General features: G+C 52.7%; 4 protein-coding genes across 7 annotated transcripts; 1 reads left to right on the top strand and 3 right to left on the bottom strand.

Moving 5' to 3' along the window:
- The first annotated feature begins 426 nt into the window (after nucleotides 1–426).
- ahsg1 (alpha-2-HS-glycoprotein 1) lies at nucleotides 427–3,727 on the top strand. The gene is made up of 7 exons (XM_077718000.1): nucleotides 427–677; nucleotides 1,525–1,635; nucleotides 1,775–1,859; nucleotides 2,202–2,371; nucleotides 2,588–2,710; nucleotides 2,935–3,015; nucleotides 3,099–3,727. The coding sequence occupies exons 1-7, from the start codon at nucleotides 471–473 to the stop codon at nucleotides 3,234–3,236; spliced, it is 915 nt and encodes a 304-aa protein (XP_077574126.1). The 5' UTR covers nucleotides 427–470; the 3' UTR covers nucleotides 3,237–3,727.
- On the bottom strand, nucleotides 3,557–10,618 carry nfic (nuclear factor I/C). Of its 3 annotated transcripts, none has more exons than XM_077717992.1 (11): nucleotides 10,374–10,618; nucleotides 8,846–9,193; nucleotides 8,593–8,776; nucleotides 8,473–8,529; nucleotides 8,333–8,407; nucleotides 8,118–8,250; nucleotides 7,324–7,478; nucleotides 6,927–7,210; nucleotides 6,693–6,846; nucleotides 6,531–6,619; nucleotides 3,557–6,124 (listed from the first exon to the last, which is right to left on the bottom strand). In XM_077717992.1, exons 1-11 carry the CDS (start codon nucleotides 10,374–10,376, stop codon nucleotides 6,104–6,106), a joined length of 1,503 nt encoding a protein of 500 aa, XP_077574118.1. In that variant the 5' UTR covers nucleotides 10,377–10,618; the 3' UTR covers nucleotides 3,557–6,103. The 3 variants fall into 3 exon arrangements, with proteins under 3 accessions (XP_077574118.1, XP_077574119.1, XP_077574120.1); XM_077717993.1 differs by lacking the exon at nucleotides 10,374–10,618 and adding an exon at nucleotides 9,838–10,277; XM_077717994.1 differs by lacking the exon at nucleotides 10,374–10,618 and adding an exon at nucleotides 9,392–9,747.
- A 176-nt stretch (nucleotides 10,619–10,794) lies between these two features.
- smim24 (small integral membrane protein 24) lies at nucleotides 10,795–11,467 on the bottom strand. Its single transcript, XM_077717559.1, has 3 exons — nucleotides 11,350–11,467; nucleotides 11,078–11,213; nucleotides 10,795–10,979 (listed from the first exon to the last, which is right to left on the bottom strand). The coding sequence occupies exons 1-3, from the start codon at nucleotides 11,411–11,413 to the stop codon at nucleotides 10,925–10,927; spliced, it is 255 nt and encodes an 84-aa protein (XP_077573685.1). The 5' UTR covers nucleotides 11,414–11,467; the 3' UTR covers nucleotides 10,795–10,924.
- Nucleotides 11,468–12,213: 746 nt separating this feature from the next.
- Nucleotides 12,214–21,778, bottom strand: trappc8 (trafficking protein particle complex subunit 8). 2 transcript variants are annotated; one of them, XM_077717558.1, is made up of 30 exons: nucleotides 21,375–21,778; nucleotides 20,160–20,372; nucleotides 19,655–19,738; nucleotides 18,845–18,934; nucleotides 18,580–18,754; nucleotides 18,201–18,393; nucleotides 18,041–18,110; nucleotides 17,768–17,958; nucleotides 17,511–17,659; nucleotides 17,279–17,429; nucleotides 17,091–17,191; nucleotides 16,807–16,912; nucleotides 16,594–16,725; nucleotides 16,263–16,487; nucleotides 15,911–16,025; nucleotides 15,652–15,846; nucleotides 15,390–15,571; nucleotides 15,151–15,219; nucleotides 14,952–15,066; nucleotides 14,663–14,823; nucleotides 14,169–14,575; nucleotides 13,946–14,090; nucleotides 13,759–13,855; nucleotides 13,596–13,664; nucleotides 13,479–13,531; nucleotides 13,230–13,406; nucleotides 13,025–13,126; nucleotides 12,776–12,915; nucleotides 12,614–12,703; nucleotides 12,214–12,537 (listed from the first exon to the last, which is right to left on the bottom strand). In XM_077717558.1, the coding sequence occupies exons 1-30, from the start codon at nucleotides 21,529–21,531 to the stop codon at nucleotides 12,294–12,296; spliced, it is 4,398 nt and encodes a 1,465-aa protein (XP_077573684.1). In that variant the 5' UTR covers nucleotides 21,532–21,778; the 3' UTR covers nucleotides 12,214–12,293. The 2 variants fall into 2 exon arrangements, with proteins under 2 accessions (XP_077573684.1, XP_077573683.1); XM_077717557.1 differs by lacking the exons at nucleotides 12,214–12,537; nucleotides 12,614–12,703; nucleotides 12,776–12,915; nucleotides 13,025–13,126; nucleotides 19,655–19,738 and having other exon boundaries at nucleotides 13,257–13,406; nucleotides 13,479–13,664; nucleotides 21,375–21,775.
- Between the last annotated feature and the right edge of the window lie 154 nt (nucleotides 21,779–21,932).

Here is a 21,932-nt window from a genome sequence, read left to right on the forward strand (position 1 = left end):
GTGGACAGGCCGTAAGTAAAATCCACCCACCAACCCGCCCACAGTAAGTGTCCCAAAAGCCAGCAGCCCAAATGAGCTTCCCATTGACAACCACAAAAGTCCAATTCATCCACAGAGTCAGGACGCCATTGTGTTTTTTGCAAGCACCAGACGTCCTAACCATTGGGACAGTCGGGTTCGATGGCCCCCGTCTCTCGGGGTCAATGGCGGCGAGTTCAAAGGTTATCATATTTTTTTCTTCTGATTGCAAGTTTTAGCGCAATTGATTTCACACAAGTTGGGCTAACGAGTCCAAAGTAGGCCATCGGCGGGGGTCATCACCCAACGCCACCCCACACCCCCCCCCCAATCCCCCTCCCGCCCCCAAAGGTTAAAGTCTTTGTTTGTCCCCCTCTGGTCTCCCGCTCGGGGCTCCATAAAAGCGGCAGGGCGACAGCGGCGTCTCCAATCGTTCCGGCGCTCGTACCGAAATGGCTTCTTCTTACCTGTTTGTGGCTGTGCTGTGCTTGGGCGCCATTCTTCCCGACCTGTCGGGGGCCACGTCTCCCCCCGTGGCCACTTGCGACCCGGAGCAGGCGTCGGCGGCGGCCGACGTGGTCGTGAGACACATCAACGGGCACCACAAGCACGGCTACAAGTTCCGGCTGGCGGAAGTGCTGAGCAGTAACTATCAACCGGTAGGCAGCGCCGACGAGCTAGCTCAATAGCACGCCTTTTTTTACATCTCTTTTTAAAATGAACTTCTTCTCGAAAAATAACTCTGTCTAGGAGCATCTTTTGACTTTTCTTTGGTAAATGTGTCCAAATGTTAAACTACTAGTGTTCTCTAGCCATTTGGCGGTTCAATTTTGGCGTTCTCGTTGGCGGATCTTCTCTATTAATAGGTCGGTCATTCGAGTAATAATAAGTATACCAACTAATGTAGAGTAGTACCGGTAAGATACGTTACATCAATTGTGTATGTAAGATGGAATAATAAGCGTGGTAGTTGTAAATGGAAGAAATGTTACTTATAGGCACGCTATAGTATTGATTGACATATTGTTCCTACTTTGTGTAAATTGACTTAATACGTACATATTAACCGTGAGAATCGAGGCGGCGATGCTGTACTACTGTCATTTTCTGGACATTCTGCCTTTTCTGATTGAAATGAGACGTTAGCATGCTTCCAGCATTGCGTTAGCTAGCTTATCTTACCGTGCCGATGCTACTACATGTAAACAAGCCTTTTATTAGCCTCTATGCTAATGCAAGTGGAACATTTCCCAATTTTAAAGGGGCGGGCCGGCCTAGCGGCTAACCTTAACTTTTAGCGCTAACATGCGCTCCTTTTAAAAGTGCTAATACTAGTATATCAAATTGATCTAAAAGTCTAACCTTCTATTGAAAGCAAGTCCTGAAAAGACGCATTGTCATGGTGTTGTGGTGCTCGTTTTTGACTCGAATGGCGTTAGCTGATAGCTGGCGTTAGCGTTTTGCAGAGGAGATGAAAAAAGAAAAACTTGTGGCTCCTCCCTCCAGCTGGCCGACAATTGCGTCATCGATCTGCAGCTGAAGTTGTCGCAGACCAACTGTCACGTGACCAATCCTCAATCTTATGACCGCTGCGAGGTCTCGGCGCCTACCGACCGGGTGAGTAGTAAAACGCTCGCCTCCCCGCTAGCCTGCCTGAGCGCTAGCCTGAGCGCTAGCCTGAGCGCTAGCCTGAGCGCTAGCCTGAGCGCTAGCCTGAGCGCTAGTCTGCTAAGCTAACCGGAGTGTTTGCTTTCAGGGAGCCTCTGCCACCTGCAATATCCGGCTGTCCGTCACAGGGGGCGCCGCCAACGTGCTCCATTACAATTGTGACACCCAAGCAGGTTGGTGGCTCCTTTTCTTTGCTCTTTCCTCTCACTTTTGATCAAATATCCATTTTGAGGGGGTTTTGCTGTCTATGTTTATTTGTTTTTGACACGACAGCATCTTTTTGGTCCCTTTCTTTCAAACTTTTTTTGTCTCATAAAAAAGGAAGTGACGAGTCGATCATGTCCCAAATTGAACGGGAAGTAAGGTGCAGAGATGTCCTCAAATCCACAGAAAGTCACTCAAATTAATAGGAAAGTCACGTGGGAATGCTGTCAAAGCAACAGGAAGTGACCCAAAATCAACAGCGCCTTTTCTAGGTGATATATATTTGTTTTTGTTTTTCTGGGCCCATGCAGATCCCAACAACTCCGAGTTGTCCATGATTTGTCCCGACTGCCCCACCTTGACGCCCTTGGACAGCGAAGTCGGCCGGACGGCGGTTCAGGCGGCCGTCAGGAAGTACAACCAGGAGACCAATCACCTCACCTACTTTGGCCTGATGGAGATTTCCAAGCTGACGTCCTACGTGAGCACCGCCCAAATCCTTTCGTCGTCTTGTCAATGAGCGGACGTCTCGTCCGTTCCTCGCCCCTACCAAGATGGCCGCCCCAGTGCCGCGTACCCCTCAGTCAACGCCTGGTGACGTTGATGGGAACACGGCTGCTGAGGGGCGGCCATCTTGGTGGGGGCAAGGAAAGCTAGACGAGCAACGGCGCTTAACGAGACGCTTTTCCTGGCACAGTACATCCCGGCTCCCAACTTCGGCACCATGATGGGGCTGGAGTTTGCTATGGTGGAGACGGTGTGCTCCAAAGATTCCAGGATGGTGCTGGAGGCGTGCTCGCCACGCTGCCCCCAACGAGCCGTGAGTCCAATTCTCCGCCTTTTTTTGTTTGTTATTCTGATTGTTTTAAAGGATTTTTCTGGACAACTCAAAGTTCTCCCACGTACACACAGAAAAAAAGATTTATAAAAAAAAAAAATCTGAAAATTTCGCAATAAGTGCCTTTTGTCCTCGATGAAGTCTCTATTTTTCCCAATATTCATCTCAATAACTGACCGCACTCTTGTTCCTTTTTTGTGTTAAAGCATCACGTCTTTTGCAAGACGGCCTACAAGATCACGGGAGGAGAAGTGGATGATCTGAAATGTGAAATGTACCCCGCAATCGTAAGTCCGTCATAAAAATAAAATGAAAAAACGAATAGATGAGGGCGCGGGCAGCTAACGGCGGCCTTCTTGTCGTGTGGCAGGACAACACGCCGCTAGCGGAAGAGCCCAAGTGCGTCCTGTTCCACGGCAGTCCGGAAGACGAGGCCTGCCACCATCAATTGACAGTCCACCAGAAAGACGTGCACCAGATTTGCCCCTTCACCTCCCCCGCGGCATAAACATGCAAAAATAGTAGCCAAGACAAAAAAAAAATAGCAAAAAAAAAAATTGCCCAAAAAAAAACTCAAATAAAAACACACACAATTGTCAAAACATTGAAAACTGCAAAAATGAATAAATAACTCCCCCCTAAAGATACCTAAACCAGAGGAAAGAACATGTTAAACCCTTCCACATGACAATATCAAATAAAGATGGAGAATGTGTCCCTCCCTATTCATCATGGCCCCCCGCACTCCCCCATTTAGCAACGTAAGCTTTTTTTAACTTGCCTCTGCCGTAAGTTTTCCTCTCGTAAACGTTGACGATGAGTCCCAAGTGCATTGTGGTATAGCTTCTTTATTGATGCTTCATTTTTGCATAGGCAATCATGTTAAAAGTAAAGAATCGCTCAGCGTGTTCAAATGACATCATCGCCACGCGACGACTACCAGAAAGTCCCGTCCTCTTACAACCGACGTGTCATGCAAATAAAGATTGCTTATCAACATTTTTGCCGTCCTTTCCATTTATTTTTCTTCTTAATAAAAGCGGACGCGAGCTGCGGAAAAGGGAAGGCCTTCCAAAAAATAACAAAAACATTTCTTTGTCACCGTGAATGGGGGAACGAATTCATCCGTTAGCATGACGCGCTAGCCCGCGAGTGGCAGGGAAACAATAACAATGCGGTGAAGGCTGGAATTCCCAGCATGCCTCGGGGCGGCCTTTTGACTGCGTTTGTCTTGTTTTGGCTAACGATGCTAACGCTTAGAACTACTAAGTAGGCAAAAATCACATCAGAGCAGAGAAATGAAATTTAAAGACATCTTTACAAGATTAATTTGCTTGTTTTTGAAACGAGCAAAAGCTTTAGCGTCATTTTCGTGCTACACACCATTAGCCAAATATGACCAAAATAAATCAAAATAATGCTTTTGAAGATTTGATATCCGGTCATGATGCTGGTAAGAGTTGTTTCCATGTGAAACACTGCTAGCCACAGATTATGTTAGCGTAGACAAAAACAAAAGAAATAACATTCTTTAGGGGATTTGCTTGAGCTTCTTGACGCATACCACATAGCTAACACTTTACCATTGTTTCCATGCTACGTCGCTAGCCCCAAAAAGATGTCAGAGCAGACAAACGACAACAATTAGACAAGATTGACAGGAAAGAAATAACATTCTTTCGGTAGGAGATTCGCTTTGGTTTTCGGGAATAAAAAAAGGCCTTTAAGGCAAAAGCAAGATGGCGTCCAAATTATTTTCGGACTCTGGATGTTCTTCCCATTTCCGCCGCGCCAAAAAAAGAACAATTATCCCCCCGATGGAGGTTAGCTTTAGCATTGTTAGCATTGCGCGCGTATGGCTGGGCCACGCTTCAACGTTTGGTATACATTCAAAATATTTAGACACACTCGTGTTTTCCGTTATAGAAGAAGCGCTACAAACGTACATGCAAAATTAAAAAATAGATTATTATTATGGGTGCGGAAATCACACCGGCACCCCGACAACAAAAGTGCTGAGCCGGGCGGGGGAAAGGGCGGCCACGCGCCAAAGGCTCGTCGGTGTGGGCAAGGTCACGCCCAGTTGGCTAGCTAGCATCGATGACTCAACCTTTTGGTTCTCTAGCATCTCTTGTTATTGGCCGTTATCATCTCGGGCTGCCGTTGACGCCGATAGAAGTGTCCAATTTATGTCGAATGGGAGGGCAATGGAGAGTTTTTATGTCAATGGCAGCCATCTTGTTTAGAAAGCAAAAATTTGGATTCATTTTGCGTAAAAGTGAGCCTTTGGACGAGTCCGCCGTTAAAGCGCTGAGGCGCTAACCTGCTACCGCTAGCTAGTTAGCGTGAGTGTCATCCATCCCGCATGCAACTTTTTTTTGTTTGTTTTTTTGGTTTCATTTGCTGCAAAGGGTACCGTTAAAAGTCTTTTAGGTTTTTTTGTCTGTCTTGTCGTCAAACTGAAGGCAAGGCACATTCTGTGTTTCCGACATTTCGTGCAAAATAGATGATGAAAAAAACTCAAAGAATAAGAATAACAAAGTTCATTCGGCGTGGCTGGAAGGTCAGGAACGGAAAAAAAATCCTTTTGGCCACCGTTTACGTAAAATTGGGGGTTTTTTTTTTGCCCGTAGTTTTTCCAGATGTCCGGTACCGTGAAATGCAAATTGAAAATTGAGAATTTTTGAAAGGGGAAAGTGGACTGTTTTGTACCGTTGACGGCGATAGACGTCCAATCCGTTAGGGCTAAAACCAAGTCTTTTTATTTTTCTTAACACTCATGAATTATTCATGATTAAACAGTACCCATTTTGGGACATTATTTCCTGCACGTTTTGGGGCACTTTACTTTTAATTTGATGGGCATTTTCCTGGCTTCCTGTCAATATCACTTGGCTCACTTTTGGATTATTTGATGTTATTTCCTGTAGATTTGTGGAATTTAAATTGGACAAAAACAGAAATAAATATTCTTTATGGGTACTAATAGCACACACTAAGGTTGATTCATACAATCCTTTGAATTATGAGTTTTTAAGCTTAAATAGCCTCAAAGTAGCAAGAATGTGCTTGGTCTATCACCGTCAATGGTAGCCAACGAGCTAAGAGCACACGTGATTGTCAATCATCAAAGTATTTTTCCGTTTTTTTTCCTCTTGGGGCGGGGCTTAGGGGGCCAAAAAGTTCCAATTTGAATGAAGAGACGAGTCTCTCTTTGTGTCTCGAGGCGAGTCCGGGAAAAAAAAAAAGCGAGCCTTATTTGCATATATGAGAAGCAGCACCTGCAAGGGGGCGTGGTTAAAGGCTTGACTGAAGTCCTTTCGGGGAATTCCTCCGAGCGACCAATCTTCGGCGCCATTGGCATGGCGTAGTGTTTCAATTCCCGAGGTACCAAGACTGCAACGGATGCAGGCGTCAGGTCACGCGATTAAACAAATAGACACGACTTCAACCTATAGTCGGCTGGGATAGGCTCCAGCACCCCCGCCAAGTGGTGAACAACACACGAAGGAAAAAAGAAGGAAGGAACTACATTCCTTCTTTTTGATTTCACATGCTCATTATCAACAAGGCTGGAAATAGACTTGTTGATGTCATTCAAATATTGGCCAGCAGATGGCACTAAATGTCATTCATTTTGTTCTTATTGACTTGGATAGTAACTTGATTCATCCCGTATTCGGGAAATTTGGTGGTGACAGTAACAAGAGGGCGAGGATGCAGAAATAGGAAAGGCATTTTAGACAGAAATACATAGTTCATAAGTAAGTCCAAGTATACAATATAAGATAAGCGCACGTACCTGGGCTTGGTAGAGTCCAGCGGGGTCCCGATTGGCCATGCCCACAAAGGAAGAGCGGCCACCAGGGGGAGAGCCGGGAGCAGAGTACGCTGCGGGTCGACGCGGCTAGCGTTAGCGGACGGTCGGGCGCTCGACGGTCCGGCCGGCCGGCCGGGCACTTACTGGGCGACGCGGGGGAGTCGGCGCCCCCGTCGGAGGAGGTGCTGGGGGGCTTGACGTCTGCCGTCAGGGTGGGGCGGGGCAGCCCCAGGGAGGGGGCCAGCATCTGAGAGGAGATGTAATGGCCGCCGCCCTTCAACTGGTTGCTGCCGTTTAGCTGCGGACGCAAAAGTCGACAATTCAAAGGACCCGAAGGAAAAAAAAAAAAAAGGAGCCGGGGGTGGGGGGGACATTCACCGAGCTCTGATTGGCCGGGTCGCAGGCCAGGGAGACCAGGTCCTTGATGGGGTCCTGGCCCAGGTGCGGGGGGTACCGGATGGCCCCGTGCGGGAAGTAAGACGAGGACGGGAAGTGCAAGGACGCCGACTGGTGAGGACGGGGGAGCCCGCCGTGGACGGCGATCACCGGCCGCTGGTGCTGGGTGAAGGAGCCCGGACCCACGGGCGAGTCTCCTCCTCCCCCCCCGCCGCTCCGGCCCGAGGGGCTGCCGCCGTCCGGCTTCTTGGCCGAAGGGGACGCTCCTGTCCAAATGGGAAGGGGTAAAGGGTTGGTGGGTGGGTTTTTTTTTAAGGTCACACTTTGTTTTGAAAGTCTCGCATTTGCTAGACCGAGTTTACTTTGGGCCGGTACGTACCCCCTTCCACCTCGTCCGCCCAGTTTCGGGAGCCGCTGGCCGGGGAGGACGGCGAGTGGTAATAATCGGTGGCCGGACTGCCCGCCGCCGCCGCTGCCGCCGCCCCCGCCGCTTCCTCGTCCGTAGCCGTGGAGCCGGACTTGTGACGCTTGCTCCTGCGTGGACATTTTTTCATCAAACGGTTCATTTTAGAGGCGGGGACTATTCTACCTCGAGTTGAAGGGTGTCAGGCCGGCTTTAATGTCAACTCCATTTTATGTGGGTTGGACCATTTTTAGATGGAATATTTACATTTTTTGGATTTATAAATGGATTAAAAGAACTGGATTAAAAACCCAGAATATTCCCTTTTTTTACATTTAAAACAATATTTATTTTTGCTTTTAAATATAATTAATGATTAAAAATTGCAATCATTGATTTAAAAAAGGGGGAAATCAGGAAATGTAATACTATACATCTATACTCTTCATTTGAATTTGATCCTAAAACAGAAAGCCGCCACTCGTGATTGACTTTCCCAAAACAATCTTTATTTTTGCTTTTAAATATAATTAATGATTAAAAATTGCAATCATTGATTTTAAAAAGGGGGAAATCAGGAAATGTAATACTATACATCTATACTCTTCATTTGAATTTGATCCTAAAACAGAAAGTCGCCACTCGTGATTGACTTTCCCGGCCGGGCCGCACAAAATGATGCGGTGGGCCAGATCTGGCCCCCGGGCCGCCACTTGGACACCGGTGCTCTTAGGGAAATGGGTAAAAAAAAAAAAAAAAAACATTTTTACCCGGCGGCGTGGGCGGCGACCAGGGCGCGTCGCATGTTGACGGGCTGCTGGAGCGTCTGGTTGAGGTCGTAGGCCAGGTGGCCGTGAAGCTCGCCGATGGAGAAAGCCGGCCCCGCCCCCGACACCACGGGAGCTGCGCACAGACGTCCGTGCACGCCACCATCAGGGCGGGGGGCGTCCCTTACCGACGGACGGCGGCCCTTTGAGCAACTTACTCCTGGACACCCGCACCAGCTCGCCCACGCCGAAGACCCCCGACGTGGCAAAGGCTTCGTGGAAGTCGCTCTCGTCTGCCAAGTGGAAGACAGACGCTCAGATGGGTCGCTCAGAAAATGCCCACATATTGTCACATTACCCGTTATTGCGCCGTCCTCTCGCTCGGACGCCGGCCGACCGGGACTCTCCTCGGCTTCTGTGCAAAACGCGCGAGTGGATGTCATTACCCCAGATTGGTCGGCGAATGACGCGGGCTGACCTTTGAGGCGCACGTGGTAGGCCAGGTAGAGGTCCAGCTCCTTGACGGAGACGGAAATGTGGCGCGGCTGGACGCAGAGTCCCGGGTTGGCGCAGCGGGGCGACTTGACCAGTCGCTCGCCGTCCGTGCTCTCCAGCGGCACGCCCTTGAAGAGGATGACCATGACCAGGTCCAGTCTCCAGACCTGACAGAGTGGGGGGAGTTAAGGCTTTTTTCCCCTTCCCGTAAAAAGGCGGCGAACCCCACTAGCGACCTTATCGGCCTGTCGGAGACAATCGATGCGCCTCATCTTGCCCTTCTGGTCGGGGTTGGAGAGGACGCAGCAGGGCGCCTTCTTGCCGGTGACGGAGAGCACAAAGTCCTCGCGGAACTCGGGGCGGATGTCCTTGCGCAGCTTGGCCAGCAGGCGCGAGGCCCACTTCTGCTTGACCTCGGCCTTCTCGCCCAGCAGCTCGTCCTTGGCCGCCCGCTCCTCCTCCTTGGACATGCGCTTCTCGTGCTTCTTGAAGTACTTCCTCTTGCGCGCCTGCAGGTTGAACCAGGCGTAGGCAAAGGCCCGCACCTGCGGCAGCAGCGCCTCGATGAACGGGTGGAACTCGTCCTGGAAAGAAGGAGAAGGGAAAACAAAGATGGACGCAACAAAAAAAACAAAAAAATGACATTTCTTCTTTGTATTCTATAAGTGGAAAATAAAAAAACATTTTTTTTTTAGATTTGACAGAATGATCTTAAAAGTCTTTGACACCTGTGTATTAGAGGATAGAATAATAATATTTATGATTTGAGTTATTAGCCATACTAATCATTTCTTGGATCTCCATTCTTTGACTTCAAGTACAAAGACGACTGTGTGGGGGCCGGTGGGTTCGGGCCGACGAGTACCGGAACACCGGAGCAGCCCCATATCCCGGCGACTCGTTGGCGACTCGTTGGCGACTCGTTGTCCGGCTCCTTAGCCGGGAATGGAGCCCTCCCGTCGGCCACACTCGGTTCCCCGCCCGGCCCACCGTCTCAGTCTCCGTCTCCCATCGCGACCATTTTCGACCGGGGAAGAGGGAGTTGAACTTGGCTCTAGCGGCCTGTCAACACCGGACGAGCACCCGGAGCCCGACTGACGCCGGAAGCGTCCGTGCGCCGAGCCGAAGTGGCCTTCGCAAGCCGCCATTCTGGCTCAATCGTCATTTGCCAGCTAACTACGCCGTGTCCCACTCGTATTTCCCCTCCCCCGTGTCCTTTTCAACTCACCGGGAGATTAATTGCGCGTATACGGCGAGCACGGAAACCCCCTCCGAAAAGGCCAAAAGGGCCATTTTAGTGTCGGTTTGAAGCGAAACCGCCGTTGCCGCCGCCGACTTCCGCCTTGGCTGGACCGTTGGACGGAAGCCGTGGACAGCGACTCAAGTGGAAAAGTTTGGCATTCCAAAGAGCAAAAAGTCGCGCTTCTTCGCTCTCCTTTCTAAACCCGAACGCTTGTCAAGAATGTCAACTGTTGAAATTTACTGGGCGTCAGGCTGTTAAAAGTCCAGGTGTCCGCCCAGAGGCACAAAAAGGTGCTATTTTCAACGAAGTTTAGCGACGGACTGGGCGACGTCACGAGTCCCGCCGAGTGAGGGGCTTCCAAAGTCAATTGTTTGAAAAACAAGGGCTATTGGTAACGAATGTTTGGCGAGTGTTTCGGTACCGGAACTGCTATGTCTCCCTCTCTCTCTCTCTTTCTCTTTATTTCTCGCTCGCTCTGTCTGTCCAAAGCTGAGCCCTCCTCCCTCTTGTTATTGTCCTACCATGTCCGAAGCCAAGTCAACGGCGGCCCATGTCCGTCATTCGTCGTCAGTGGGTCGGTGTTGCAGCCGTCCAGCCAGCTAGCCAGCCGCCTTGGCTTCCTTCTCATTCCATGTTTGGGGCCGAGACCGGAACCGCGGTAGTAAGGGGGGGCAAATCCAGTACTAGTAGCAGCACCTCGCCGTCCCACGAACAGGGCCCCGGCCGGCAAGCCTCCCCATGCCCAGCGCACCCCCACCCACTCCACCTTCTTCTCCTCCTCCTCCCCGCTACCGGCAAACGCTCACCCCCTCCCTCTCCCGGTAGGCTGCGGCAGAGCAGGATAGTCGCCACGTTCGCCGTTTTTCATGACTGAAAAAAGGAGCACCCCCCGCCCCCCACCACCAAACGGCCATTAAGAATAGACCATTCGAAACGGGGGGGTTGAAACATTTCTCCCTTCCATAAACATTTTTTTAATGAGATGAATAAAGTTATCCAATACTTTGACGACATGACGTCGTCAGTAGTAGCCGTCCGTCCCCGTTAGATGACGTCATTTGAGTGCTGTCCATCAAAAGCGTTCCACTTTCTCCTCTTCTTCTTCATCCTCGTCTTCTTCTTCTTCTCTGTAAAGTAACAAATGTCTTTCGCGTGGGAATGTGGTGTCTGTAAACTTTTGTAGGGTGTCAATAGATGAATAAAAAAAAAAAAAAACTTTGCATACATTGTTTGTGACCTTTGCTTCTTCCCCAAGAGTCGTTTGAGGAGGACCAAGACAAAGACCACGAATAGGAATCCCACCACGGCGCTCAGGCCCGTCAACCACGGCCGAAGCCCCGGCGATGTGGAGGCGGAGTCTCCTAACAAAATTCAACAACAACAACAGTAGTAGTTGTATGACGGCTTGATTTAACATAACTATCAAGAAGTTTTCTACTGTGTCCAAAGGCTGTCAGAGCCAAACACACAGTTTAGAAAGCAATGGAAGAAGCTTACCCGCGACCGTGGGTGCCCGGGCCAACGCCAACGTCAAGGCCAAGGTGAGAGCCCACCGGGACATTCTTGTAAACGATCGAGTCGTCTTCTGCTCTGGGCTTTTACCAGGCGAGGCGGTTCAAAGGTCGACAAACTCCTACGGCGCTCGGTCACGTGTTCAATTTATGGCCTTGCGTGGGGCTGGATTGGCGTATTGATCATTTCCTTTGATTCATGTGATTTTGGACGCTCAGAGAAGATCAAAAACGGGCTCAAATGTATTTTTAAATGCCCTTTTCAAGCAGGAATTACTGAGTGGGTGGGTGCCCTTTTACCATTTTTTGTTTTTTGTAATTTCACCACTTTTAAAGTGGAAAAAACAATACTTTTGACAAGATACTTATGCATTTGATCATCAATGAGAGAGAGAGAGAGAGAGTGCATGCATTCCAGAACAGTGTCGTGCATAACAAAAACAAAAAAAGAAGATTAAAGCAGCTCTAGACAAAGTTTCTCAGCTGTGTCACCAGTGATTTCCATATTTTACGTCACAGGTTAGCAAAGAGCCAGATGCACCCATCCAAAGAGCCACTTGTGGTTCTCGAGCCATAGGTTCCCTACCTAATCCTGGTCCAAGAAATAAAAGTGGAAGCATTTCAAGGGGAACTTGCATTTTTGAAAAGTTCAAAGTGGTCACTTTGTGTATATGGGGCTAAAAAACAATGGACTCTTTTCCCCATTTTCAAGAGTTGGAGAAGACAAATGAGGCAAAAAGCAACATTTGTCTTCTTTTGGACACTTGTCTGACGCGCTATCACCAGATCCCATCAGATCATTTTGCCATCCCTGGCCTTTTTCGCACGTGAAGGACACCAGCAGCCCGACAACCTTTCCTTATTTATTTTCTATGTACATGATATGTGTGCTCAATATATATATATCTATCTATCTAATATACTTCAATCTTAAGGAGAAGGCCGGCAGTTGTCCACCAGGAGGAGCGCCGGTCCGCCGGGGCGCTGGACCACGGCTTCGCCGGCGTAGGGCGGCGAGGGCATGGCGCTGATGACCGGCGTGTTGAGGTCGTAGACGCCGGGGCGGACGAAGCAGGCTCGCAGTGGCAGGAGGCGGCTCTGGCGGGGCGCCAAGCTCAGCCGGTGGCGTGTCTGGCCCACCCAGGCGAACGAACGCTCGTCCCCATCCTGCCGGCTACGGGGGAGGGGGGGGCAATGATGGCGAGATAGGATGTGTGGACGCAGATGTGGAATTGGCCGCCGTGGCTCACCTGATGCTTTTGTGTCCCAGGTCCACGGTGACGTCCACGTCCGCCAGGCAGCGGTTGGACAGCGTCAATTCCACGGGAACCACGCAGACGCTGTGGCGAACGGGCGGGAAGAAAAACAAAAATGAAAAGGTGCTCACGCCACCCGGCGCGTTTTGGCGCCACCTGTGGTCGGAAAAGTCGTGCCGCCGCGTCTCCGAGAAGTGCAGGTCGCTCTTGACCAGTTGCGCCAGTCGCGCCGGCGGCGGGGCGGCCGGGGGAGGCGGCTCCGACTTGAACTTGAGCAGGACCATTTCCTGAGCTTCCTGACGGAGGCCAAAAGGCCGGTTACGAACGGCCGCCAATTTCCATGGGATGGTGTGTCATCCCACTCTCAAGCGGACGCCGAGAGCCAAAATGGCGCGTGTGCCTGACCTGCTTGGGTGCCAGGGACGTGGCCTCCTTGCCAAAAGCCTCCAACGCCACGTGGAGTTGACCTTCCAGGGTCACTTCTCGGTTGTCCTCCATCGCCGATGCCTGGGGGGGGGGGGGGGGGGGGGGGGGCGGCGGGTTCGAGCGGGTGGCTTTTTTCAGGGTTTTTCCCCGGGCAGATCTCTTTTCCTTTGGTTAGCCCCATTACCTTCCAGATGACCACAATGTCCAAGTCCAGCCGCTCGCACTGGTCCACCAGACGTAGCAGCAGCAGCTCTTCTTCTCCGGCACCCCGGTCCGCGTCGGCGTCCGCCGGCCGGGACTGGCGGGACGAGCGGCGGCAACGGAAGAAAAAGTCGCCGCAGGGTTTGGCCGAACTGACCATCTAGAAAAAACAAAAAAAACAAGATTGGCTGGCGCTATGACGACGCCCACAAATGGCCACCCGGCGGCCTACCATCTCATGGCCCATGGCCACGTCGGAGAAAGTCATGACGTCGTCCAGAACATCTGCAAGTGGCCGGCAAAATCATTTCAAGGCGGTCCGTCCGCGGCCGGTTGGCGTGCGGCGTACCTGGCTCGGGTTGGAGTGGCGTGGCTCGGAAGCAAAGTTTGGCTCTTTCTCTGCCGCCCACGTGACAATCTGGAGGTCAAACACACACACACACCGCCGCCGTCCGTGGTGATCATGGATGATGACGATGGAGGTGGAAATGGGGCGGAATGGCGGACGCTACCTCTCTCCTTGGCGGGATTGACGCACTTTCTGAGGCTCCAGCTCCGACTGACGCCGGACACTTGGACGATGCGGAAGTGGCGTGATCCGCCTTCGCTCTGGGGGGGGGGGGGTTTGGGGCGCTTCGTCAAGATAAACGCAGGGACGACGTGGGGCCACGTGGGTGGGTCGCTGGGCCGCTCACTCACCGCGCTGACATTCTCCACGTCCACAAAGACCAGGGCGCCGCCGCCGTCCCGCCGGCGGGGAGGGACGGCGCTGGGGCAGACCCACGCCCGCACGCTCAGAGATGGGCTGGCGCAGATGAAGACGGAGTGACGCACCACCCGGTGGCTGAAAAGCAAAATTGCACGCACGCACACACACACGCGTCAGCTCTCCGATGACGTCCGGCCACGTCCAATCACCGACCTCATGGGGTGACCTTTCTCCGGGCTTTGGTAGTAGAAGAGGAAGCTGATCTGGTGGACGCCTTGGCGCTCGGGCCCCCGCAACCACAGCGGCAGGCATAGCGAACACCCCGGCCGCAGCTCGCCGTCGCCCCCCAGTGGCACGTCCGTCACGTCGCCCTCGGGCCCGAAGCGGGAGGGCGGCGCCCGGGTGAGACGGGCCTCGCCCGACCGGTCGGCGACGGCGGCGTAGGCCGGCGAGTCGGCGTCGGGCGAGTCGACGGGCTGGCCGAAGGCAAAGAAGTCGGGGTGACTGGACGCCACGCGCAGGGGGCCGCGCAGGCTCACGCCGCCGACGTTGCGGAACTCGGCGTGGCACTTGCGGATCTCGCCGCACAGCAGCGCCGTGGGGAACTGCAACAAGAACAGCTGCGGGCGGCGACGGCGGCGCCGGCGGCCGCCGGTTAAGCGGTAAAACGCGCCAACAATTTGGAGCCGGCGCTCACGCCAACTCACCTCCAGGAGGGGTGCCGGAGGGACGACCAGGGGCTCCAGGCGGCGGTCGGCGCCGTAGCGCACCGACATTTTGTCTTCTTTGCTGTGGTTGAGTCGCGGGCCTCGGATCTTCAGCTTCTGCTTCCCGCTCACCGTCACGCTCTCCGACGCCTTTTGCGTGCCTGTCAACAGAGAGGAGGGAGGGAGGGAGGGAGGGAGGGAGGGAGGGAGGGAGGGAGGGAGGGAGGGAGAGAGGGAGGGGCTTGGAGTAGGTTCGCTTGGTTTTAGAGGCAAAACGGAGCCTCCTCACCTTCCTCCTCAGTCGCTGGCGGAGGCGCTTGGGGCCAGGGGGCGGCGGCCAGGTCGTAGGCCACGCCCGTCACCTTCAGACGCCCCGTTTGGCGTGGCAGCAGGCGGAGGCGGGCCTGCGTTGGTTTTCCAGAGACGTGACAATGTGGCCGGAGTGGAGCGCCGGCCGACGTGCTCCGCCGCCATTTGGAGACGCTCACCGTCTTGGTTTCCTCCGGCGCCAAGTGGAAGTCCGCCATGCTCTCGGCGCTCACCGGCTGCTCCTCCGTCTGCGGGAAAAAGTCACAAGGTTTCTTTTTTTTGGGCCAATCCAATGCCAGCCCGTCACTTTCCTTCCATATGTGTCATTTGAGCCACTATCTTCCACGTCAAGGTAATAGTGCTCAAAGTCAACACAGGAAATGACAGGAAGTCACCCTCCACAAATGAGTGACGCTACCTGTGGATCCTCAACGTCCCTCGCTGACTCCTCCCCTTCCTCCCCTTCCTCCTCCTCTTGCTCCTCCTCCTCCACGCCACGGTCGTCCACGTCGGGCCCGACTTTCCAGAGCAGCGAAAGTCGAGAGAGCGCCAGAGGAACCTTTAAGGGGTTCCTGAAGGTCACCTCCACCACCACGGGCTCTGCCACGTCAAAGAAAATGTGAAAAAGGCTGGACGTATCCGATCGGTGGCCGTCCGTGGGCCGGCCGGCGGGCGCTCACCTCCCACCACGGCCAACGGGCGGCGCAGGTTGTCGGTGCGGGCGTCCAGGCAGCACTGGCCGGGCCGGAAGTTGGCGGGGAGGGCGCCCCCGTTGGCGGCGGCCGCCAGACGCTCCTCCAGTCGCCGCCACACCACCGCCTGCTCGCCGTCGTACTCCTGGTCCAGCGACACGTGGGTGGCGGCCTGCTTGTGGCCTGTGGGAGGGGCCGCGTGTCAGAGAGGAGGAGCGAGAGAGGCGGGGCAGTCCAGACCACTTACCCTCGGCCGGCCTCGGCTCGTGGCCCAGGTAGACCCGCGTGGCGGCGGCGTGGATGCACGGCAACGGAAGGTTGGTTAGACGGCCGCCGCCGCCGCCGCTCTGATTGGTCACCGTCTGGGACCAAAAAAAAAAAAAAAAAAAATGAATTCAATCCAAAAATGATACAAAAAAATCAATTTTCTTCGACATTTTGAAAATGATGATGATTTATTTGAAAAGGCATTCAAATCATTTCAAAAAATTAAATAAGGAATTATAATTACTATTTAGTTTTAAAGAAAACTAAAGAAAATACATAGTTCAAGAAAAAGAATGAAAGAGTGTAAAAGAAGAAGAAGAATAGTCAGTCACCTTGTAAACGTAGAGGTACTCCCTGAGGAAGGCCCCCTGCTGGGCGGCCGTCTGGCGCCCGTCGTTGGTCAGGATGTGCTTGAAGGCCTGCGCCGCCCGCTCCGCTTGGCCCAACGTGAACGACTGGCGCCCGATGGTGAAGTTGATGTGGTCCTCGGCCAGCGACCACGACCGTCCTTTGTACACTTGCATGGCCTGACAATAGCAACGGAGGGCGTGTCTCTTCTGCGCCAGAAGAAAACAAAAAAAAAAAGATTCCGTTAGCCCCACCGTCCTTTAGCCCCTCCGTCCTTTAAGACCCCCCCCCCCCCCCCCCCCCCACCGCACTCACCTGTCCGGCTTTGCTAAAACGATGTCCGGCCAGAATCATGTGAAAGGCAAACTTGCGCAGCATGCGGCTGCGCATGTTGATGAAACAGTGCGCCGCTTGCTCCAAAAGTAAGGCGCTGCGCAGGTCCGAGTCCTGGGAAGAAATTCAATGGTTGGATTGTGCAAAAAAATGGGAACATTGCAAGCCCCCCCCCCCCCCCCCCCTCCCGCTCACCTCGCTGGTCATTTTGATGAGAAGCGTGGCGGCTTCCGAGTACTTGGCCTGACTCTTCAGGATCTCGGCGCTGAGGAGGGCGCAACGCTCGGCCAGTGCCGCGTTCCTGTTTAAAAAAAAAATGATACTAATAGTAGTACATTTTCAATTTGTCTAATTGGGCGGCCTTTCGGGGTTGTCCAACGTGGCCCGCAAAATTTTGACCATTCTGACCCATTTAAGAAGACCCTTGGTTGAATGATATTTCAGCCATTTCATGATACTACTATATTGATGAGGCCTACCTGCAGACGTCCCGGTACGTCTGGATGGCCGTGTCCATGTAATGCGTGGGGTACGGTCGCGCCGATCCGGCTTGAAGGAAGGCCGACACCGCCGCCATTTCCTGGGCCAGCCAGCCAGAGAAAAAAAAAGTGCTGACAGTACTTTAAGGGAGGGAAAAAGTCACCATTTTCTTTTTTTTTTGGCTCACCAAGGCACCGGCGGCATAAAGCATGGCCTGGTCGGAGAGAAAGTCTTTTTTGGCCGTGTGGTAGCAGCTGTAGGCCAGCTCGTAGTGCTGCACCAGGAAGCACAGGTCGGCCATCTTGCGGATCTGCAGCTCGGGGGCTTCTGGGGGGTAGCTGACAAAAACAAAAAAGACAAATAAATACACCAACAAAAAGCAAAAGAAACAAAGGCTAAAAGCTTTGAAAATGACTGACAGGAGCCCCCCGCCGCTCTTGGGCTCGCCCACGCTCTTTTCGGGCGCTTTCCCGCCGCCTCCGCCGCCGCCGCCGCCTCCTCCTCCGCCGCCAAACCACTTTTTGGTGGCCGTGAACAGCGAGCGGCTCAGACCTTTTCGGGACACCACCTGAAAACAATTCATGTCTATTCAATCTTTGGTGAGGGAAATCCCCGAGGAGATTGCAGATGTGAAAAGTGTCGAGGGGGGAGGGGGGCACCCCAGACCCGGCCAGACCTGGTCATTGAGCTGGCGGATGTTCTTCTCCATGTGAGGCAGCAGGGCCCGGAAGGCAAACTCCTGGACAAACTGCCGGATGTGCTCGTGGTCCTCCGTCGTCAGGTGGGCGCCGCGGGGACCCGTGCTGCTCTCCCGGCCGTCCACGCCGTCCACGTCGTCCACGTCGTGGTCCCCTTCCGAGCAGATACCTTGGCCACCGGCCGGAGAAGAAAAGATGGACTGGATTACATTTCCGCCCAGATTTCCTCCTTTTTAATCAATGATTGACACCTGCGTCTGCCGAAGGGCGATCGTCCGCGGGGCCCGCGTGCTTTTCTTCGGTGGGAACGTCGTCTCGGTCCTGCAAGACAACAAGGGGGACGATGGGCGTGGTCAAAGGCGGGCTCGAGGGGGCGTTTCCGACAAACTGGGCCGGGCGGGCGGGCGCCACCTGGCTTTGCGGCCGGGGCAAGAAGCCAGTCCACGGGTTGGGGACGGGCTCCTGCTCCCCCTTCTGCTCCCCCTTCTGCTCCCCCTCCCGCGCCTCCCGCCGGGCTTCGGGGAGCTCCCGGGAATTGATCCTCAGCAGGTAGCAACCCGACGGGCCGTAGCGCTGCTTCATGTCCTCGTAAAGTGTCTCCGCCCTAAAAAAGGAGACGGCACTTTTTTTTTTAGGATGGAGGACTAACTTTAGGGGGCGCCAATTCACCTTTTCTGAAGAAAAGGTGCATTTCGCCAACTCATTTGATGGTGAAATTGGGACAAATTCATTCTGGGAGGTGAACCCTTATCGTTTGTGAGGGCCATTTGGATTGGACGTACGACGTTACCTTTGCCGGTCGCCCCGGGCCACGTCGTGGAGGAGCACGTAGTACTTGAGCGTGTTGGGGATGAACCACTTGGGCGTGGCGTAGTCGCCGCTATGCTGGATGCGGTGCTGCTCCTGCGACAGCTCCGCCAAGCGCTCCACCGGCGACGCCTCGCCCGACGACGCCACCAGCAGGCCTGGACGGGTCAAGGGAAAAAAAAAAAAAAAAAAGCCGAGAGCCAAAGGGAAACTGACGGACGGAGCAGGGGGGCGGGGCTAAAGGATACAAGCCAAGTAGTGGTTGAGAAACTCGTGCTCGGAGGCCGGCATCCAGCGGAGGAACTTCTCCCTGTAGGCTTCGAACCAGGGCGTGGTGGCTACATCCAAAAAAATAAAATAAAATAAAAAACAATAAACAAACAAAGAAAAAAAAGCAAAACAGAGTGATGCGGCGGCCGGCGCTAGGCTAGGCCGAGCTAGGCCAAGCTAGGCCAAAGGGGAATCCCCGTGGTCAACCCCGACCGGACGTCGGCCGACTCATCGTGGATGTTTGTTCCTCTTAGACAGACTATATACGTATACATTTTTTTTAAATGACTAAAGCTTCTTAGCCTCTCTTAGACAGACTTTTGTTATGACAGTGATCTTCTCTCATATACTAATATATAGCTCAGGATGATTTTGTTGCTTAAAAAGGTAACTCTTTCACTGCCAAATGTATTTGAATTGTGATATTTTAGACAAGAGTGATAACCAATGACAGAGACCCAGCCACGTCCAATCGAGTTTGACCGTCAAGTGATGAAATGGTGGTGCGCCAGTTGATTTGAAAGACCAAAATGAAAATGTCAAAAATGCGGACCAAAAGTGAGGAAAAAACATTTCAATTGATTTGGAGGCCACCCGGAGGAAGTTTCAGTGCGGAATTTGGGGGCGGGCGGGGGGGAAAATCACGTGAAGGAAAAGTGCGGAAGATCCGGCCGGCCCGAATGGACTTCTACGCGGGACAGAGTCTCCGGGTTCTAGTCTACGAGGAGGTGACAACGAGGCGGGAGAGGGAGGAGCCAGCCATCACTTGGCCAGCGGTTTGTTTGTACCTGAGAAGAGGTCGGAGGAGCGCACCTCCGTCAGCGTGTCTCTCCACGAATTGAACCAGGGGGCGCTACATTTAAGAGCTTCATCTGACAGGTAGAACAAAACATGAAGGAAAAATGGGAGTGATTACGTGGCGGCAAAAGAGCCAAAAGAAGCCCCAACATGGCTCCGGGGGCGGCCATAATGGTAGTGGCCAAGTTCAAAACAAAAAAATTTAAATAAATGAATCCCATCTACCCCACAACTTCATTTCATTTGATATTTACTTGATGGGGGAAGTCAACAAAAGAGTTGGAAGTGAATTTTTAAGACATTTAAGAGTTATTTTATTGAGATTTTTTTTCTTTTGGGCAATTTCTCTTTAAAAAATGGCGCGGCGACTGACTAGTTTTTAGTGATTTAATGATATTGACTCACTGTGGGAATCTGGCACGACCTCATTTAGAACACACACAAAAAAAAGGAATAAAAGCAAAATTCTGGAGCCACGCGGCGGACGCGACTTACCGTTGAAGCTGAGGTCGTAGTCTCCGGCCGCCACGGCGGTGGTCACGGCTCCCTCTGGCGGCTGGCAGGAGAGCACCACCCGGTTGAGGCGGCGACGCTGGGCGGGGCTGAGGGCGACGCCCGACGAGGGGGCGGCGCCCGGCGTCACCTTGTTGACACAGACGCGAAGATTCTTGACCACGTGGAGTTGGTTGTTGGGGTCGCGCAGGTGACCTGCAAGACAAATACAATTGTCAACATTTTGTCAACGCTGCCTCACGAGCCAGAAATCTATAGTTGCCCAAATATAAGAGTAGTATTTTTTTGAAAGTGTCGGTCGTCTTACATTCGGGCTCTAGAAGTTTTACCCCTTCACACAGCTAGATGGCGCCAAATAGTTTATCACGGTCGATCCCTTCAAAATAACATGCTTTCCCACTTGAATTGTTTCAGACATTTTTTGGATAAATATTGAATTTTGGCTTATTTCAAAGTTAAATGATAGAAAAAGTGGGTGTGGTCTAATATTCGGGGAAATACGTACACACTGCCACATTAAATGGAATGGACGTCCGGTGCTGTCAATGACAGCTGGCGAGTTCAAAATAAAATGAAAAGCTGTCTTCCTCTGGTTAATGTTTCACCTCCCACCAACAGGTTATCAAGAGTAGACGTCCAATCCATTTAAACTGGGAAGGTGGCAGTGAAAAAAAGGAATGTTCGCTGCCATCCCTCCCACTTCAGACGCATTGGACGTCTAGCACAACCATCAACGAGTTAGCCACAGCCTGACCAAGCTATTGTGGAATGCAGTCATTTAGCATTCAACGGAGAAAACGTACATTTTCTCCTTTAAAAAAAAAAAACGTCGAACACATTGTACCGGGGCAACAGAAATTGGAACCGAGTCGTTTGACAGTCGATAGCTCGAAAACCCAAGTCAAAACACACAAGCTAGTAATGAGTTATCCTGTGTTCGGCTAGATCCAATTTGAAGAGATTGATTTAAAACAATGGCGTTCTCGAAATGACAACTTTCTCGAGGTTTTTCCCAACTTAAACAAGGGCCGGTTAGCTGTCAAACGAGCGCCGCACAGGTGTCCCCGAGCCCGAGTGGCCTGGACCTAAGAGCTAATAGCAGCCACAAGCTTAGTAGGCTAGCAAGCTAGTCGCGGCGCTAACGGGGTGGCTAAGGGAGCTAGGCTACTAGCACTGTGGGCAAAAGTTCGTTCTTACCTTCGGAAGTGAGGCGGCAGAAAGGGCCGAGCAGCTCGGCAAAGTCCAGGCCGTTTTTCCGGGTGAGCTTCTCCGCCTCGTCGCTGCACAACACGGCCACCATGGGCACGAACGAGTCCTGGACGAACTCTTGGACGGACTGCGCGCACTGCGCCATGGTGGGGCTGTCTGTCAACGACACAGGGTCCTGCTTCGGACTGACTGGAGAGTGACGGCGAAAGCTCCGGTGCTCGGTCGGTGGCCGTCCTGTCACATCGTGCGGAACCGTGGCACTTGGGGCGGGCGGGCGGGGCGAAATGCGGCGGACTCCCGCTGGTGCTTGCGGCCTACTCGGCTACTGACTGACAGCCGTGGCGCTCGCGCTTCCTGTCTGAGAGATGGCGCGAGTCAGGTGACTCGCACGAGGGGCTGTCCCGGAAGGCGCCTGAAGAAAAACACCAGTATACAAATCACACATTGTAAATAGAAAAGGCACCGCAAGTCAAACGGGAGGGAGTGTTATCACATTTGCGGCCATTTTGAGACAGCGCCATTCACTAAACCTAACATTAATACAGT

This window comes from Stigmatopora nigra, chromosome 5 (assembly GCF_051989575.1).
Source record: "Stigmatopora nigra isolate UIUO_SnigA chromosome 5, RoL_Snig_1.1, whole genome shotgun sequence".
In the NCBI taxonomy this organism is placed as follows: Eukaryota; Metazoa; Chordata; class Actinopteri; order Syngnathiformes; family Syngnathidae; genus Stigmatopora; species Stigmatopora nigra.

Coding starts and splice junctions, on each gene's coding strand:
- ahsg1 (XM_077718000.1), top strand. CDS start 471: ATGGCTTCTTCTTACCTGTTTGTGGCTGTGCTGTGCTTGGGCGCCATT. Junction 678..1,524: donor TGAGCAGTAACTATCAACCG/GTAGGCAGCGCC, acceptor TCCTCCCTCCAG/CTGGCCGACAATTGCGTCAT. Junction 1,636..1,774: donor TCTCGGCGCCTACCGACCGG/GTGAGTAGTAAA, acceptor GTTTGCTTTCAG/GGAGCCTCTGCCACCTGCAA.
- trappc8 (XM_077717558.1), bottom strand. CDS start 21,531: ATGGCGCAGTGCGCGCAGTCCGTCCAAGAGTTCGTCCAGGACTCGTTC. Junction 18,935..19,654: donor CTCCTCCGACCTCTTCTCAG/GTACAAACAAAC, acceptor TTTTGGATGTAG/CCACCACGCCCTGGTTCGAA. Junction 17,430..17,510: donor AAGAGCGGCGGGGGGCTCCT/GTCAGTCATTTT, acceptor TGTTTTTGTCAG/CTACCCCCCAGAAGCCCCCG.
- nfic (XM_077717992.1), bottom strand. Junction 7,479..8,117: donor GTCGCCGCCCACGCCGCCGG/GTAAAAATGTTT, acceptor ATGTCCACGCAG/GAGCAAGCGTCACAAGTCCG. Junction 7,211..7,323: donor GGCGGACGAGGTGGAAGGGG/GTACGTACCGGC, acceptor CCATTTGGACAG/GAGCGTCCCCTTCGGCCAAG.
- smim24 (XM_077717559.1), bottom strand. CDS start 11,413: ATGTCCCGGTGGGCTCTCACCTTGGCCTTGACGTTGGCGTTGGCCCGG. Junction 11,214..11,349: donor CCGGGCACCCACGGTCGCGG/GTAAGCTTCTTC, acceptor GAATTTTGTTAG/GAGACTCCGCCTCCACATCG. Junction 10,980..11,077: donor AAGCAAAGGTCACAAACAAT/GTATGCAAAGTT, acceptor GTTACTTTACAG/AGAAGAAGAAGAAGACGAGG.